Source organism: Asterias rubens, chromosome 18 (genome assembly GCF_902459465.1).
Source record: "Asterias rubens chromosome 18, eAstRub1.3, whole genome shotgun sequence".
NCBI lineage: Eukaryota > Metazoa > Echinodermata > Asteroidea > Forcipulatida > Asteriidae > Asterias > Asterias rubens.
In genome coordinates this window covers 11724-29509 of record NC_047079.1, presented here as the reverse complement: position 1 = coordinate 29509, position 17786 = coordinate 11724, and the positions used below count along the sequence as shown (strand labels likewise).

Genomic DNA, 17786 nt, shown 5'->3' with positions numbered 1-17786 from the left:
AGTTTGAATTCGGTGCTCTTAACCGCTCGGCAAAGAAACTTATGTTTATAATGATATCAATTATAAACAGTTTTAACACTCACAAGGCGTTCGCATTTAATTGCTTTCAAAAAAGACCACAACAAATTGGAAAACGAATCAAAACTAAACTATTAAAAGTCCAATTCTATTGACAAACAAAAGTGATTTCAAAAGAAAGCTTATAACCACTTCAATTACCGATTTAGCAAACTTACAACATTAGTCCAGTTAACCAATTAATGTACAGTTTGATCCAATCAGATACCTTTTGGGTGAATACATAAGAAAAGGGGAGGATCAACTGACAAATGATCAACCCCTCCGACCTACGAAAACAAAATTGCTATTAATGTTGTAATTGTTTGTTTTCCGTCTATCTCTCAACTTACAGATGATGATTACTATAGCAGTGGCCATTGTCTTGGCTTTTATGCAAGTTTGGTTCTTAGTGGCTACAGCAGCAGTTTCACCTGATCCGGGACTGACGTGTAACTCCTGCTGCCAGGGCCCAGCCGGTATACCGGGAATTCCCGGATCTAATGGAAACCATGGTCAAGGACTTGTAGGCCCGAGAGGTGATGCAGGCTCCCCTGGTGAGGTAGGTCAACCCGGGGCTAAAGGAGACAAGGGGTCAGATGGACTGGGTGGTGAGCCAGGCGCTAAAGGGGATCATGGACTGAAAGGAGATCAAGGAGTCGGTCAATCAGGAAAACAAGGACCTCAAGGTCTGCATGGGATGAATGGTCTGAAGGGGGAGAGAGGTGAACCTGGACCAGCTGGACAGACTGGTGAAGCAGGTGAATGTAGTACGCGACGGTCCGCCTTCACTGCAGTGAGGAATGCCGCCTTCAGCCCTCCATCCTCCTGGGATCCCCTGCCCTTTGAAGAGTTATTGTTTTCAGAGGAAGGGACTGATTTCAACTTGAATAACGGCACGTTTACGTGTAATGTGCCTGGGGTATACGTATTGATATTCTCAGTCTATAAATCATCAAGTGAGTCTTACCTATATGTCCTCCTGAGGAAGAACGGTAACAACATTGTTGCAGGGAGTGTATACGATGCAGGTTATCATCAAGTGAGCAGCAGTGCAGTGATTCCCCTGCACTACGGAGATCAAGTTCACTTAGCTGTATACGGTCACGCACATAGTGACGTTCACCATTACACGTCTTTTACTGGATTCCTGCTGTACGAAATCTAAATCAAACATAAAAAACAAACGGAAACGTATTACTGTTTTATATAACGCTTTATGTGTTTCGAAATACAATAATCACCTAGTTAATTGTGTTTAGATGGGGCAGTTTGTTTAGATGAATATAATAAATTAGCAGTTGTTTTAATGCATGTAGGACAATTAGTTTGATTAAAAACGTGTTGTTTTAGAGCGTGGTATTGCAAACGTGTTTATTGTGACGAAAACATTAAAATGTGTTGTTTTTTCTGTCACGTTAATAGTGCGATAAATATCAGTTCATCTTTTTTTTCTTTTTTGTTTAATCCCATCTTCGGGAAAATTGTATATTTCTACTGTACTTCCGAGGGTGCAATGATGAGTCCTTGAAACGACTGTACGACATTCATTTTCCAAAATTAATATGCAAAATGAAACTACGCAATAAAAAACCGACAGTTTAGTTAATAGTATATAAAAACAACTGTAACTTTATATTCTTTGATGGAATTCATTATGGCCGCCGGTTATGCCTGCAATTTTTATTCAAACATTTTAAATTGGTGGAAAAGGCTGTACCCTGTTGAAGCAACAAAATACAAATAATTCACCTAACAACTGGTAACAGTTGTCTTATGTTGATATCTTATGATATTAAACAAAATAATGATAACTTCTGATCAAAAGGTCATAGCGTTTTAAAATTCCTGGAAAACATTTCCTTTGTGTCCCTTTTTAATGCAGATAAAACATTGGGTATTCGTTTTGAACAACCTTTGTATAAAACGTTTGATGATGTCACAATAACTTGTTAAAGAGGGGATGCACATTTCTGTACAGCGATTGGTTTAACCGTCAAAACGGCATGAAACCAATCTTGCTGTATCAAGAAGGTTTACCAACAAAAAAAGCACCTTCTTACTGTGAATTTGGAAAATACATTTTTCCTTCTGAGCTGGTTACACAATATTGCATTTTATCTTGATCTCCCTTACTACATAAAGTGTCGTTGGCAGTAAAATTAAACAAAAAACATTAGAGGTCGTCGAAACCACTTGTGTTTAATGTTTGTATTAACGTTAGAATACATGAGATAATAATTGATACATATATTGCTACAAATCATTATTTCTCAACAAACTATTAATCATTATTTTAGGGTACTAACGTTAAGATATATATCATAGTTCTAGAAATAGTGTATTTTTGTTTGTTTAAATAAGTACATTTTAAGGAATAAACATTGACAAAAAAGTATCAGTCGATCGTTTTGTTTTTTTCCCGTTTGGATATAATAATGAGTTTTTAAATATCATTACTGCTAAACACAGTTTACAAGCTAAACAATTTCCCCAACATTTTTTTTCTACTTTTCAAAAACTACAGCACCTCAGCAAGTAATTGTTAAAGAGAAACGTTCTACTATCTTTGAACAGTGTAAGTTTAATGTAAATCAGTGAACATTGTGTTTTTGTCCTCCTACAAAAAGAACCCAAACCCTTAAATTTGAAATCATCAGACTCAAGTTGCTATGTCAAATAGTTCAGAGCACGCTTTTTTAAATGGCACAATGGTATAAACAACCGTTTGCCCAGCACAATTAAGTAATGTTAAGCATTATTTTCTTTTAGTCTGATAATCTAGAATTCAACTTGTTCTCTTATTATTGACCAGACCCTCATGAATGATATAAGTTGTACAAGCTCATCAGCCCTTCCCAGTGTTGCTAGATGAGACCGGTGGGGTCGAGCAAATCGGTCCCAGTGCCTCATTAAACAGCACATGCATTGACTGACTTACGCACCTACGCATTGGACCTAAACCCTCGACAAACAAACCCCGGTCGCCTCTCCCTGTACACAACCAACAATCTATGGGTGCGTTCGTATAGCTTCCCTAGGTCAACCCCGGTCTGCCCCCGGTACGTTCGAATAGCCTTAACGTCATTCCAGGGGCTCAAGCGGGTCAGCCCCCAGTGCCCTGCTTTTGGAGTGGATCACTTGGGGGTGACCTGAGGTGCATGCCGTCACCACGAGAGGGCGAGTGTGGTCGTTCGATTAGCTCTTATCCGAGTGAGCACCGCGGGTCGACCAAGGTAAGCTAATCGAACGCACCCTATGTAGACGGCAAACTGTAAGAAAATATACGTAGAGGGCGCTGTGGCTCTGTGGTGTTATTTTAATTGGGAATATATTTTCAAAGCGCTCTCTTCGTATAAATTTGTCAACAATGTACGATGTGATGTGTGCAGATCCGAACGTTGGTTGTGTGTGTGCTTGCGAACACCGCTTTCTTGGAAACCAGGGGATGAAAATTACAATAGCGCCCTCTTTTGCTTCTATTTACTACGACCGTACAGTGTGCGGTGTTGTTACCCAGACTGCAATCCCGGCCATATCTTTTTGGGCCCCCCTGCCCCATTTCAATGTTGGTTCCGACTGCCGGTCTTCTGCGTTACATTCAACATTGAGAGGGGCGGGACGGGGGCAGACAAGGTTTATTGTCACTGTGAAATGGACAGGGAGTGGTTATATATAACGTAGGAATGGTAGGCCCAAGCATTTTGGCCGGGATTGTAGGCTCCGTTGTCGGAAGAACAAAACTCGGCTTATTTGACTGGCGACAGAACATGATGTTTTCTTTTTGCTTTCGAAAAAAACTGCAAACAAACAAAGTGACCTGGCCCCTCCTGTCTTCCTGACTGGTATGGGCCGCGGTTAACGAATAGCCCGAGTGCTATGGATTTTTCCTCGGAGTATCTGATATCAATACGGTCTAAAGCAGATGGAATCAAAAGAGGGTGCTTTCAGAATTAAGAAACGACCATGGTCACCGCTCACTGTAAAAGGATCCAACTATCTCCAAGGGAGAGAAATCTCATGCCACTACAAGGGCCACGCGCAATTCTCCAGGACTAGGCGCCCGGATGGGTTGCCGGTGTCTCAGTGAAATCAGTGCTGCCGGAGATTCTTTCCCCTGTTTGAGACACTAACATTGGCGGAGTGAGGATGATTTAACAGAGGGCGCTATCACAAGTAGTTTGTAACAAGTTTGCCGTATAAGGGGGACGGAATTTTGGGAGAAAATAATCTCCTGACACACCTGCCTATAATGGGGAAAGAATATCCGGGGAGAGATTTCCATTAAAAACACCGGCCCAAGGCGGAATCCTGCCTTACGTGTTAAACAGTCAAAATGACTTCAATCTCATCCAAAAGTTGTAAATAGTAAACGCATTTTGTTCGCAATGTGTTTATTTAATTTGTTTTGCTCCATTGAATATTCTTGTTTCCCAAAAGCATTTGTGTGGAAGTAGACTCTGAGAAAACAAAGGATACGATTGAAAAGGGTAAAGGCAGGACCTGTATACATGTATACCTGTATGCCTGTATACCTGTATACCTGTAGATTCGGGCTCTGTATAATGAAGGCTAAATGAAGCCTTATAAAACGCCCATCCATATTCACACAAAACTTACTGCAAAAGTACTGAATGCAATGGAAGTAGCGAAGTCAAATGTGAGAGCAGAAGAGAATGAACTCAATATTTCCATATATCCTGTGGTGAACATCCTGCAAAACTGTACATGTCAATGTTTTTGACACATTAGGATGTTTTTAGGACACATTAGGAAACTTTCAAGCACTAGTCACGTCTTTCCACTTGGTGTATCTCAGCATATTCTTAAATTAACAAACCCGTGAACATTAAGTTGAGCTCAATTGGCCGTCGAAGTTGCGAGAAAGTAATGGGAAGACACCCCTTGTCGCACAAGTTGTGTGCTTTCAGATGCCTTGAATTTGAGACCTCAGCAATTCGAGAAAGTACTTCTTCTCAAAAACTAGTTTTCTTCAGAGAGAGCCGTTACTCACAATTTTGTTTATACTATTAACATCTCTCCATTGCTCATTACCAAGAAAGGTTTTTATGCTCACAATTATTTGTTGAATTTTGAAAGGTATTAGAAAATGCTTCAAAACAACAGAATCTAGCCATTAACTTATGGTTTAGTGTAACGTACCCCAGAAAAGGTGTCTTCGAATTAAAATCCTCAGTTTGTTGAAAAAAAATTGTTAAAACTTGACTTGAGTAGTATAGTATTTTTTTAACTGTATGATTCAAAAGTGATATTACTGAAAAAAAGTCGGTCTGATTTAAGCGGTTGTAAAAAAAGTTGACAGATGTCATGTTTTGGGTTTTTTTGCTTTACTGTTTGCAAACACTATAATCTTGGCTGTCTTTGCTACAAACTGGACAAAATACATTCATTGAATTTCTTTTTCAATCTATAAACTTCCGTACCCGTACGAAAGAAAACAACAGTAAAGCCAAAATTCGAATTTGTTCCAGTAGAGGGCGCCCCATTGTGGCAGTTTAACCCGGAAGCATATCTGACCACGTGGGCAATGTAGTGCTGTTCAAGGACCCCGTGAAAAAGATGCGACATTGGTCCATTGGCGTAAATAGTGACGTCCTCTCCACCATGAGTCTCTGAATCAATTGGGACAAGCGCTGGATGGTGAAATTCGGCAGCCTCTGCATACACAAATAATAAAACATTGTTTATCACAATACAATTATGATAAAACAATATTTATCACAATACCAGTAAAATAATTGTTTACACAAGTTAATGATTAACTCTATGAAATGGCAAAGGGGCACTTTCCCTTGGCAAAATCGTGTTTGCAAAAACTTCCCTGTACTTTGCCAAGTTATCATATGTTTAAGATTTAAAACAAATCAAAAAGTCTGCATATACTCGGATTTAATTTTACTGAGTGGTGTACTTGAGTGGTACAAACCAATACTCAAAGTAATCAATTGGAGCTTTACCTGTGTTGGTATCCGTCAGATTCCGTCTCGAACCAGTACTTTTAAAGCTGTTTAACTCCTCAATTCTTCCAGGGCCGTTTGCATATGAGAGTGTTGTAAATGGCAAACCGTCATTCATCAGACCTTGACGTTTATGCAAAACCATTTTGTTGTAATTAGAATTTAAATATGAATGGCTTGACGATGAATAACCACTCACTTATAGAAAACTGAGAAGCTTGCACAACTTGTTAACATTACTTACTGGTCAGAATTCAGTCTGAATTCGGGTAACTTAACGGAGTTTACTTTTTGTTTCAAAACATAACCAAGCTGCAGTCTACAAACAATTGGATTTATCGAGAGATATAGCCCTTTGAAAAAAGGGAAGTAAATAAATAATAATAGTTAGAAACAGTCTCTCTTTAAATTCATCGTATACTATTTTGCATACAAATGATATTTTGAAAGATAAAGCTTTTAATTGTTCAAAGACAATGGCACTATTGGTAATTGTCAAAGACAATAACATATTTGCGAGATAATAATGAAAGAAAAAACACCCTTGTCACACGAAGTTGTGTGCTTTTAGATGGTTGATTTCGATACATAAAACTCTAAGTCTGAGGTCTCGAAATCAAATTCGTGAAAGATTACTTCTTTCTCGAAAACTACGTTACTTCAGAGGGAGCCGTTTCTCACAATGTTTTACACTATCAACAGCTCCCCATTACTCGTTACCAAGTAAGGTTTTATGCGAATAATTATTTTGAGTAATTACCAATAACAATAACATAACATAACAATTAATATTTATAAGGCGCTATTCCATCAAGATCATAGCGCACTAGAAAGATATTAAAAGTGATGGGGTAATAATATGTTCTCTCAAGGGTGTGGAACATACTAAACGAGCTGCACTAGTTTGTAGTCTTTGAACTATGTCCAATTCATATGACGTTGCACCAAATAAAAGGAGATTGCCATAGTCAATACGAGAGAGGACTAAAGCTCTGGCAACATGATGGAGAGTATCCTTATCCAGGTACCGTTTGATTCTCCTTAAGTTACGTAATTGAAAATTTGTTGATTGGCAGAGGCTAGAAACTTGCTTGCTCATTGTCATATGCGAATCAAATTGTATTCCTAAGTTGCTGACAGAATCAGTAGGGTCAATCGATGTATCACCCATAATATGCAAAAAGATCTTCGGCAGTTTCTTAAGGTTTTGGGGAGTACCAAGCACAATGAACTCAGTTTTATTTTCATTGAGCTTAAGCTTGTTAGAAGTCATAGTGTCCACTGCCTTTAAAGTTATAATTGTGGATTAAACTTACCTCCTCTGCCGAGTATTGGACTACCACGATCAGCTGCTCCTCCTATATAGAGTACATGGCTATGATCGGCAGTTACAATAAATAAAGTCTCCATTTCATTGGTCATTGACATCGCCTTGGCTACAGCCTTATCCATTGCAATGGTATCATGCAGGGCGTGGTAGGCTAACCCGTCATGATGCGCATGGTCAATTCGGCCACCTTGGTGTATCAATTCAATATAGTATGATTTAGTTGTGTTTGAATTAATGACATTTTCTGAAAAATCTGGTAGTGTGTCTTGTTCGTGAAGAATTTTCACGCTGTCACCATCTTGGTCATGTTCCCTGTTTCCATAATAGTAATGAATGCTAACATTCATTGCGCAAACATGGCACCAGCCTCAGTTTGGTTACAATGGAGTATAAAGTCAAGATGGCCACACCGTGATAAAGGTCTATAATCACGCTGTCACCATCTCGGTCAAGTTCCCTGTTTCCATAACAGTAATGAATGCTTATATTCATTGCGCAAACATGGCACCAGCCTCAGTTTGGTTACAATGGGAGTATAAAGTCAAGATGGCCACACCGTGATAAAGGTCTATAATCACGCTGTCACCATCTCGGTCATGTTACCTGTATCCATAACAGTAATGAATGTTTATATTCATTGCGCAAACATGGCACCAGACTATTATTTTGTCCAGCCTCAGTTTTGTTACAATGAGTTTGAAAAATGGAGTAAAATCAAGATGGCCACACCGTGATAAAGCAACATCATAGACGGAGTTTTTGTCAACCAAGATTCGAAAACTAGGAATACAAAGATAACAAACGATGGCCCTAGTTTTTAAAAATGTTTGATTACAACCAAATTACAAGTTTGCAGAAAAGTCTATTTTGGTGACAAAATCTAGTAGGTCGGTTGCATGTTTGCTATATTATTCGGCCGTCCATGCCAACCTGCGTGGTCTTGTTATCAACAATGAAAATACATACAATCTGTGACTGGACAAGGGCATCAAAGAGACAATGTAAATACTCCATATAACGAGGTTTCAGATGGTCAATGATTTTCTAAGCCTCAAAAATAAGAGGTAGGGCCTATGACGATAACCTCTTGTGAAACAGCAGCAATGACGCAAAGGGCTCATGTAGTCTTGTCCAAGGTCTTTTACGCAAGCACCGGCTCGCTACTATGAATTCAAGAACTGCATAGTTACTATACTGCACGGTATATAACAGTACTTAATACCGTGGGGTCGAAGCATGGTTTTTCGAGGTTGTGTTACCTCATACAACGAGGCTGCAACTAGACTCGGTATCAAGTACTGTTATGTACCGTGCGGTATAGTATCTATGCAGTTCGTGAATTCAGAGCTGGCCGGTGCTTGCGTATAGAGGCTTGGACAAGGCTCATGAAACCAATTAACCAACACTCTACAAAAACCAGAAACCTGTATGTTGTAATAATAACTTACCCTCAACCAACCATAAGGAAGAACCCGTCTTTGTCCTTCTGAAGTATCTCCATGGCCTTTTCTACCATCTCAGACAATGAGGGCTCACCCCCTACGTCATTCATTCGGTTACCTTCAAATTGCATATGACTGGGCTCAAACAAACCTGAAAGGTAAGCAAAGTTAATACAACTGTCAAATAACACTTTCTATATTAAATCGTCCTGGTTAGGGTTCACGTTTATATTTAACCCCCCGAGAGCTAGGCCGAAACTGGCCGAATCGTCCGGTGCTGTAATGAGCATCATTATCAACAGATGAATGCACACCGCTTGGTTTGGTAACCTGCATATTCATGATCTCCTTGCCCCTGCTTCCTAGCTTTTGGTACACAAAGGAATAGATGGGCGACTGTTAATCCCTGATGACTTGGACAAAGCCCCTCTGTGCCCGGATTAGTAATCAGTCCTGGCCATAAACTTCTATTGTAAGTTTATTGCTGGTTTCTATGTTATGACTGCATTTGCAAAAATAAATAAGGAATGATTTCTTCAACTAAATTCTGTTGTTAAAAATACTGTTCCGTGTTACAGATAAATTAGATAGTCAAAGGTTTCTTCCGTGGTTGACAGCTCCCTATTAGAAAGGTTCCGCAGAGTCACCGATACTCTTACGTGAACGGATACGTCATAATACGTCATCACTTTTTGAGGTCCCTGGGGATGTGACGTATAACCGTTGTACACAAGTTAGAATAGTCGCTCAAAACGGGAATCTGTCGTCATACACTTAAGTAAGAACGATTATATTTTGTTCATGTTTTTGGAGCGGATTTTTATTTTTTAATGCACCAGGTTTTCACCATGTCTTTTAGAGGTATCATACATGGATGTAGTTGGACATTGTTCCACCATGCTTCAAAAAAAGAGAAATGGACCAAAAAGTTAGGCGACGCATGTCAGTTTAGCCTGTGGAGTTTTTATGTACTGTAAATTTGGTTAATAGCGCCCTCTTGAGCCTCAAGTTGAGGGTATTCGTTAGAATTTTGTAAAAGAAAACTACACAGCTCACTTGACGCGAACGCGTACGGTTCGATATCTGTATGCGTATTCGTATCCGCGACTCCGTGAAACCTCTCTAATAAGACGGACACAGATTGTACTTAATATTGTGATATAAAAAATAAAAACAAATAAAAAAGTGCACAACAAAATAATGTAATGGGGTAAAACCGAATTAGGTTTGCTGGAATATAAAACTTAACTCTCATTATACGGCAATTATGGAAGCCTACGTCTATGTCACCGCAGTTTGTAAATGACGACGTGCGGCATCTAGCCTAAAGCCCGTGCCAATAAGTGACACAACCCACATCATGTACGTACATGTACATTTAGCTCAGTATAGATGCGGCGCAAGGGTTGTAGGCAAAATCATGTTCCAAACGACATACCTTGGTTACATTGGCTGTGCCATACAGACGATAGATTGTACTTGTTCAAATTGGTACATGAAGCAACAACTCACCTAAAAGATTGTCAGTTTCAAGTGGATTGACGTCTTTAAATTGTTCCAAATTCCACACGTACTTGCTGTTTGTCTTGTCTTTACCTGCTTGCCATTCGTCTTAAACAAAACATAATATTGTAAAACACATTTAGTGAAATAAATCCTTTACTTCATGTGACCGAAAGAAAACTAAATGCTGTGGAACTATAAATATCTTGAAAACATCTATAAAGTCAAGGTTTGATCAAGTGTAACTATTTCGATGAGAGATACTTTTACAATAAAACAAACTTTAAAAAGAACGATAACAAAAAAATATTGCCGTCAGAATTGTAACCCGGTGCAACACTAGAGTCACATCACACCTATCCTACAAGATCTACATTGGCTACCCATTAAGGATAGAATCATCTTCAAGATCCTTGTGTATGTCTATCGCTCATATCAAAAGGCACTTTATCACCATATCTCTCAGAAGGACTCCAACCCCATACTTCCAACCGCCAGTCTATATGCGATCTAATAACAAACATCTTTTAAGGAAACCCCTGGCCAAAACATCATGGGGTGAAAGATCAATTACTTCTGCTGCTCCTTCATTATGGAACGACTTGCCGGATCATGTTAAACTTTCTCCTAGCTTTGTTCACAACTTCCCTCAAGCCTCATCTAACGAGGACTTCATAACTTTTTCCCGTTTATTGTGTCACTGCGCAATGACCATATTTAGATGGATACCCGCGCATTGTATATGCCCACTATTATTATTACTATTAACTAAAATAATAAATAAACATAAATAATTATTTAATGATAAAATAAAATAACAAAATCACAAACAAATTACGAAAAAGTAGGGAAAAATAGGTCAGTGAATTCTCAAAATTTTTTGGAAAGTTTGAGAATATGTCGCAAGGATTGTAGAATATATTAAAAGTTGTTGTAATTGACATAAAGCTGAATTCGCTCAAAAATGCTGGCCAGGAATGTTGAAAAAGGGCTTAAGAAAACGCTACGAAGCCGAAAACACCCCACGTAGCACTAGTAAGGACTTACGCACTCGATTTAAGTTACGAGTGCTTCGTGAATATGACGCAACTCGCTAAGAACGAACTAGTAACACGTAAGTGCTTACTAATTTAACATCTATTATGTTCTATATCGAATGATTCCAGCTATCTGTTTCATTGCCGGTCAGTTTGTGAGATATTTTGATTCAAAAACCAAAATAACCAATGATATTGATGAGGGTGGCGAATAATCAAACGGTACATTCAGAATAGTGAACGCAAACACTGGTTTGTGTCAATGTTGCAGATTGTACCTGTGTATCCTGTCCGAGTGTTATGAGTTGCTGAGCGATGTCAATGCAACCAATGTCAGTTTCCTTCTGCGGTATATCAGAGTCACACTCCCAGTCTCGATGGGGCGAATGTGCGTAAAGTGCGGCAGGGGTAGCGTGTGTCATACGGGCAGTGCTGACGAACTCCGTTGCCTTGCCTTTAGAAAGCATACAAAAAGCAACGAAAACCTAAGTAAATAACTAGCATTTATTAGCTATATTATATTCGATCGATACAATTTCAAGAACACATGATTACAATTATTACAAACCACTTGACAACAAATAAATGAAAGTAAATCATACTTATTATACACACATTGACTGGCAACGAGGTAATTGTACGTCTACCCCCGAGGGACTTTGAGTGACCAGAAGAGGGACATATTTCCCGAGGCTGAAGGCCAAGGGAAATAGGCACCTCTTCTGGTCACTTATAGGCCCGAAGGGGGGAATAGACGTACACAAGTTACCGAATCGTGTCGGTCTTAAATGTGAAACACATGCGCCCGATCACTAGACTAAGCTCATCCCACGAGACCGTGTTTCAGCCAACCAGAATACAGAAAAGGCAAGAGGTGTGTTATAAAACATTATATGAATATGTTGACGTTCTTTTAAACTTACCAGACTTTTGAGCAGATATCATAACAGACTCCACATTAGCATTGAGACTAGATTTACAATCTCCTTTAAAAGCAGAATCGTCGAGGCCTATCACCGCTGTCTTGGTTTTAACACCACTAAAATAAGCAGTAGCCGTACCAGCCAAGTCCGGTACTTGCCTACTGGTATTGTAGGTCTAGAGGATGAAAGAGGACAGGAAATAGTCACAGACTGATTTTATGCGCCGTACTTTTGACCACGTGGGCGCACTCAATATAGTACGTTCGAATAGCTTTGACGGGGCTCACCCGGGTCAGCCCCCCCCCCAGTGCCCTGCTTGTGGAGTGGGTCACTTGGGGGTGACCTGAGGTGCATGCCATCACCACGAGAGGGCGAGTGTGTTCGTTCGATTAGCTCTTGTCAGGGGTTCACCCGAGTGAGCACCACGGGGTCGACCCAGGGAAGCTTACCGGGCACACCCACTATTTGTATCACTTCTGGGCACTATTTTCCGGTCAGGTTCTTGATTTTCAGAACCAGTGATTTCATTGGATAAACGTGCAGTGACGTAAGCATTTTGTTTCCGTGTTTAGTTGGTCCGAGGTGATGTTTGGCATTTGTACTAGCGGTCATCTGCATATGAATCTAGGTGAAAGGTGAAGATGGACAAGGATTTACCTACGCTAGAGGCCACTCTCTGGCGTTATCATTCACGAGCCTCGAAGTGTGACGTCAGATGTTCAGGCTATAGGGATATACTAGCCTGAACATCTCACGTCACACTTCGAGGCTCGTGAATAACGCCAAAGAGTAACCTCTCGCCTCTAGGTCAATCCCCGTCACCAATCCCCGTCTATCCCCGTCTTCAATCCCCGTCAATCCCGTCCCACGATTCGTCCTGTACCGTTTTGATCAACGTTCAGCCACTTGTTGCGCCGTTAATGTTGCTTGAGATACGGGTTGTTATGGCTCCTTTAAGGGTGTTATTGTCCTTGGTTTATATGATTGTAATGTGGTGGCTATGTTTTCCAGTCTTTAATAACTGTTTTGGGATAAATGAATAATCCCAGTGATACAAATATGCTTGATAGCGCACTCATTCGGTCAAAAGTACGGCGCATTTCTGTTTGAATGTCCAAATCAAAGTACAGGGCTGCGTATTGGCGGTCTTGCTAATAGATGTTTCAGTCATTGTCCAGTGATTATCCAATGTCCAATTCAACCGCCAAAAACTCACCCATGGCTGGCCTAAAGTCAGCGCGAAAATTATCTGCAGTAATTACCACAATATACCTGCATTGGTGCAAAATAATTCTCTTAAAAACACCACAACCGGCAACTTTCCGCACAATAGTTAAACAATATTATTGCAATCATAAATAACATTTGTTATTACTTTACCGTAACATGACTTGGCTTGTTTCGATGCGGCACCATTATGAGAGTGTGGGCTTCGACGAGTGCAATTTGTTTGCATGAACATTGCACGATTACTAGTGAGTTACTCCTGCATTGCAGTTTAAAAAGTAGTAGTAAAGGGCGTTTCATGTATATATATATATACATGAAACGCCCAACCAGGGGGGTGGATTTCACAAGAGTTAGGACAAGTCTTATCTCGACTTAGGACGAGTTACTCGTCCTAACTTTGGACTACCCATACGTTTTTAATATCTCCTATATAGGACTACCCCTAACTCTTTGTGAAATCGACCCCAGGTCTGCTTTAAGTGGGGAGGTTTTTTTAAAACGGTGAAGATCTCCTGCAGTAGTTGTTTCAGTGTGTAGGTTCGAGACGTAATAATTATTGTTACCTTTGACAAAGCTACACTAGGGAACTTATCCCATTCGAGGTCTGTTTCTTCCCCGTGATCTCCTTCCAGCTGCCCCTTGAGAATCCTCGCAGCCGTCACGGTTGTTATACCCATCCCATCTCCGACGAAAAACACCACGTTCTTAGCTTTATTCGTGTTGAGTGTTTGCTCTCTGGTTTGCTTTTTGCAAACTGTCGTTAGCCAGGTCATTCCAGTACTTCGCACCTACAACGATTAATTTACACAAACACTACAAACACTACTCGAAGACAATCAGATAGTGTCGTCTGCTCAGAACTGAAAGATCATTGGTGGAATTTTATGGGTTTCGTGATTTAGCTTTTGCAGATGTTGAAGCTCCTTGTAAATAGGATAAATTTGATCAAGAGTGCACTTAAAAAATAATTATTGAAAAAAAAAAAAAAAATCATTTACTAAATAAAACATCCATTTGTTGATTATTGGGGTGTTCATTTTCATTTAATTAATCACTATAAAGATATCTAATTGGCATATAGTTCTAAACATTATTGTTATATTAATTGCAACACCGAAATACATATACCGGGTATTTTGTTACGAGATTAAGGTGTGTTCTTTCTCGACCATCATCTTCTGTATTTTTCGACAAAAAAGAATCGTCTGTAATATTTGTTGTGTTCGTACGTCGTTAAACTATCAATAAAAGACAATGGAACAGGGCGCATTGCGTCAAAAACTCGGGTTCTATTCACGTGATAACAACAAGCAAAACAACAGAGCTCTCGTACAACCAGATCTCGCGTGAAACAATGGCATCATATTCTATAAATAGATCACTAAGTCTGCATACACTATCATATTCAAATTAATTTGATCCGTTGAAAAGTCAAATGGGGCTCTACTCTATTCAAGCGAAAACTACTTTGTGATAGCACATTGCCTCCTGCAGTCAGCATATAGATCCAAATTAACCATCTTAAATCCATTATGTTGAAATCAAAGTAACAACATCAGAAGTAATGAAACAGTGTAGACCGATCGTCACTGTTGTTATCCGACTGAGGTCATAGTCAGTTTGAGTTACAGACTTCATAACTATAGAATAGCAATAACTTATCATTTCATTCATTATTTGGCCTTTGAACCTTGAAAATAAATTAACAGTTCTTAAACTTTAATTTCATATTTCAAATGGCCGTTATCTATATCGGTACTTGTACTATAACATCAACTTCACATCTGTATTTTTGAACACCATTTAATCTACTTGAAGTTTTACAAAAAATGGGACTCCTTCAAAGTATTGTGCCGAGGTTAACTCTGCATTTTACTAAAGTGGTATACTATGTCAGTCAATTTTACACTTTGTGTTGCTGTAACGGTTTTTCAACATAATTGTATGAGAAGTTGTTATAAGATTTGTTTAAAAAAAAATCACCTCGAAAAACTTATAGTTACGAAATCCCTCCAGAAAAAAACAACGATGTTTAAATCTGTGATAACGGCTTGATTCGTCATAGCGGATTCACCAACGCCTCCCCTCCCATCCCTACCCCCACCCCTCCCCGCGTACATAGCGGATGGCGTATCAGCATTACAAATCCTTAACAATTGAATGTGCATACAATCTAATTACATACACGTTTTGATGATTCCGTAATGATGGACTGTAAATTGTGATAACCGAATCAAAATATCTTGGCGTATTTTTTTAGCACTTTTCGAAATAGTTGATCCTCAATGTACACGTTCTTAATAAATTGTAGGCCTCTCATTGACATGCATTGAGTATTTATTAAATTACTGGGCCCTCGACTTCTTCAATGCTATTTATTTATTCAACAATCTTCTCCTGCATTTACAGATATTTGTTTGTTCATAACAATAAGTAAAACAATGGAAAAGGGGAGTGGTACGAGGTCTTAAGCGTCTGTCTAAAATCAACAGTATCTTAGGCCCCGTTCCCACTGGACCCCGCGTTAATTTGGCCGAAGGCAGGCCGGGTCCTTCATCTACGACCACGACCCCGCCAGTTTGAAACGAATGTTCAAGACTATGACTTAGCACAATTTATTCTTATTAATATAGCAAAGCCATTTTCGGTTTACATTAATAGGCCAAAAACAATTGGAATGGACTTGTAAGTTCAAACTTGTGTTAAATAAATCCTGATCAAAGTTTGTATAAATCTCTCATAATATGCATTTGCAACTTGTCTGTACTCTGAATGAAGCTGGGGGCAAATGTGTGTAAACACCTTTTGTAATATTGTCAAAGACCAGTGTACACTCTTGCCGCATCTCAACTATGCATAAAATAACAAACCTGTAAAAATTAGAGCTCAATTGGTCGTCGAAGTTGCGAGATAATAATGAAAGAAAAAACACCCTTGTAACACAAAGTTGTGTGCTTTCAGATGTTCGATTTCGAGACCCTCAAAATCTAATTCTGGGGTCTCGAAACCAAATTCGTGGAAAATTACTTCTTTTTCGAAAACTACGTCTCTTCAGAGAAAGTCGTTTCTCACAGTCTTTCATACTGCCAACAGCTCCCCATTACTCGTTACCAAGTAAGGTTTTATGCTAATTTGAGTAATTAACAAATAGTGTACCCAGCCTTTAAGCACATTTTGACGATTTTGAGATTTTCAATTATGAACGAGTCCTTTATGTCAAAGAAGTTGCCCAAGATGGGGACAGAATCTCCGGGGACAGATTTCCATGAAACACCGGCCCAAGGCGGAATCCTGCCTTACGTGTTTTTTAAAACAATAAAAAATACTTTAATCTCATCCAAAAGTTCATTTGATTGTTTTTGATTTTTGTGGTTTGTATTGATTGTTGTTGCTCCATTGAATATTCTTGTTTCCCAAAAGCATTTGTGCGTTTCGGTGGTAGTAGACTCTGAGAAAACAAAGAATACAATTGGAAATCAGTTTAAAAATACCCTTTAAGGGCAAAGGCAGGACACATTACTAGGTATCTTTCAACCAATAGTGAATCTTTCCACTTGGTGTATCTCAACATATTCTTAAATTAACAAACCCGTGAACATTAATTTGAGTTCAATTGGTCGTCGAAATTGGGAGAGAAAAATGGGAAAATCACCCCGTCGCACAAGTAGTGTGCTTTCAGATGCCTTCAGTTTGAGACCTTAACAACTCGAGAAAATACTTCTTTCTCAAAAACTAGGTTTCGTCAGAGAGAACCGTTTCTAACAATGTTTTATACTATTAACATCTCTTCATTGCTCATTACCAAGTAAGTCTTTATGCTAGCAATTCTGTTGAGTAATTACCTATGGTGTCCAGTGCCTTTAATTGCTCTGTTGGTGGCGCACTATACTATAAATACATTGTCATTGCATTTCTATTTCGGAAAAAGAAACACTGAGTTAGTGTTAGTAAACATATACTTCAAAAGAGTGGAAGCACGAAAGAGATCCATCTGAACAGTATATATATTGCGTACACAGTTCTTTCTTTGATAATAAACTTGCACTTTAACTCACAATCATCAGGGAAATACATCAATTGAGCGGAAATAGAAGGAAAACGGCCAGGAACTTCAGGAAGCAATCACACAGTGCAACCCAGTAGGGCGGATATACATGTAAAAATACCATACCATTAAAGCATGTACACATTGAGCTCCATTGGTAACATACAGCCTCATACGAACCAATGATAGAGTAAGTCACTGCTTTCAATCACTGACTCACCATTGGTATCCATTCAACATA

The 17786-nt window shown here is 39.2% G+C and overlaps 1 protein-coding gene and 1 pseudogene across 1 annotated transcript; one reads left to right on the top strand and one right to left on the bottom strand.

Moving 5' to 3' along the window:
• Positions 1–415: 415 nt before the first annotated feature.
• Positions 416–1225, top strand: LOC117302537 (complement C1q and tumor necrosis factor-related protein 9-like). Its single transcript, XM_033786512.1, has one exon. The coding sequence runs from the start codon at positions 416–418 to the stop codon at positions 1223–1225; it is 810 nt and encodes a 269-aa protein (XP_033642403.1).
• Positions 1226–4112: 2887 nt separating this feature from the next.
• Positions 4113–17748, bottom strand: LOC117302242 (annotated as a pseudogene).
• Between the last annotated feature and the right edge of the window lie 38 nt (positions 17749–17786).

What these genes read in the sequence shown, in the direction of transcription:
- LOC117302537 (XM_033786512.1), top strand. Translation starts at nt 416, where the DNA reads ATGATTACTATAGCAGTGGCCATTGTCTTGGCTTTTATGCAAGTTTGG.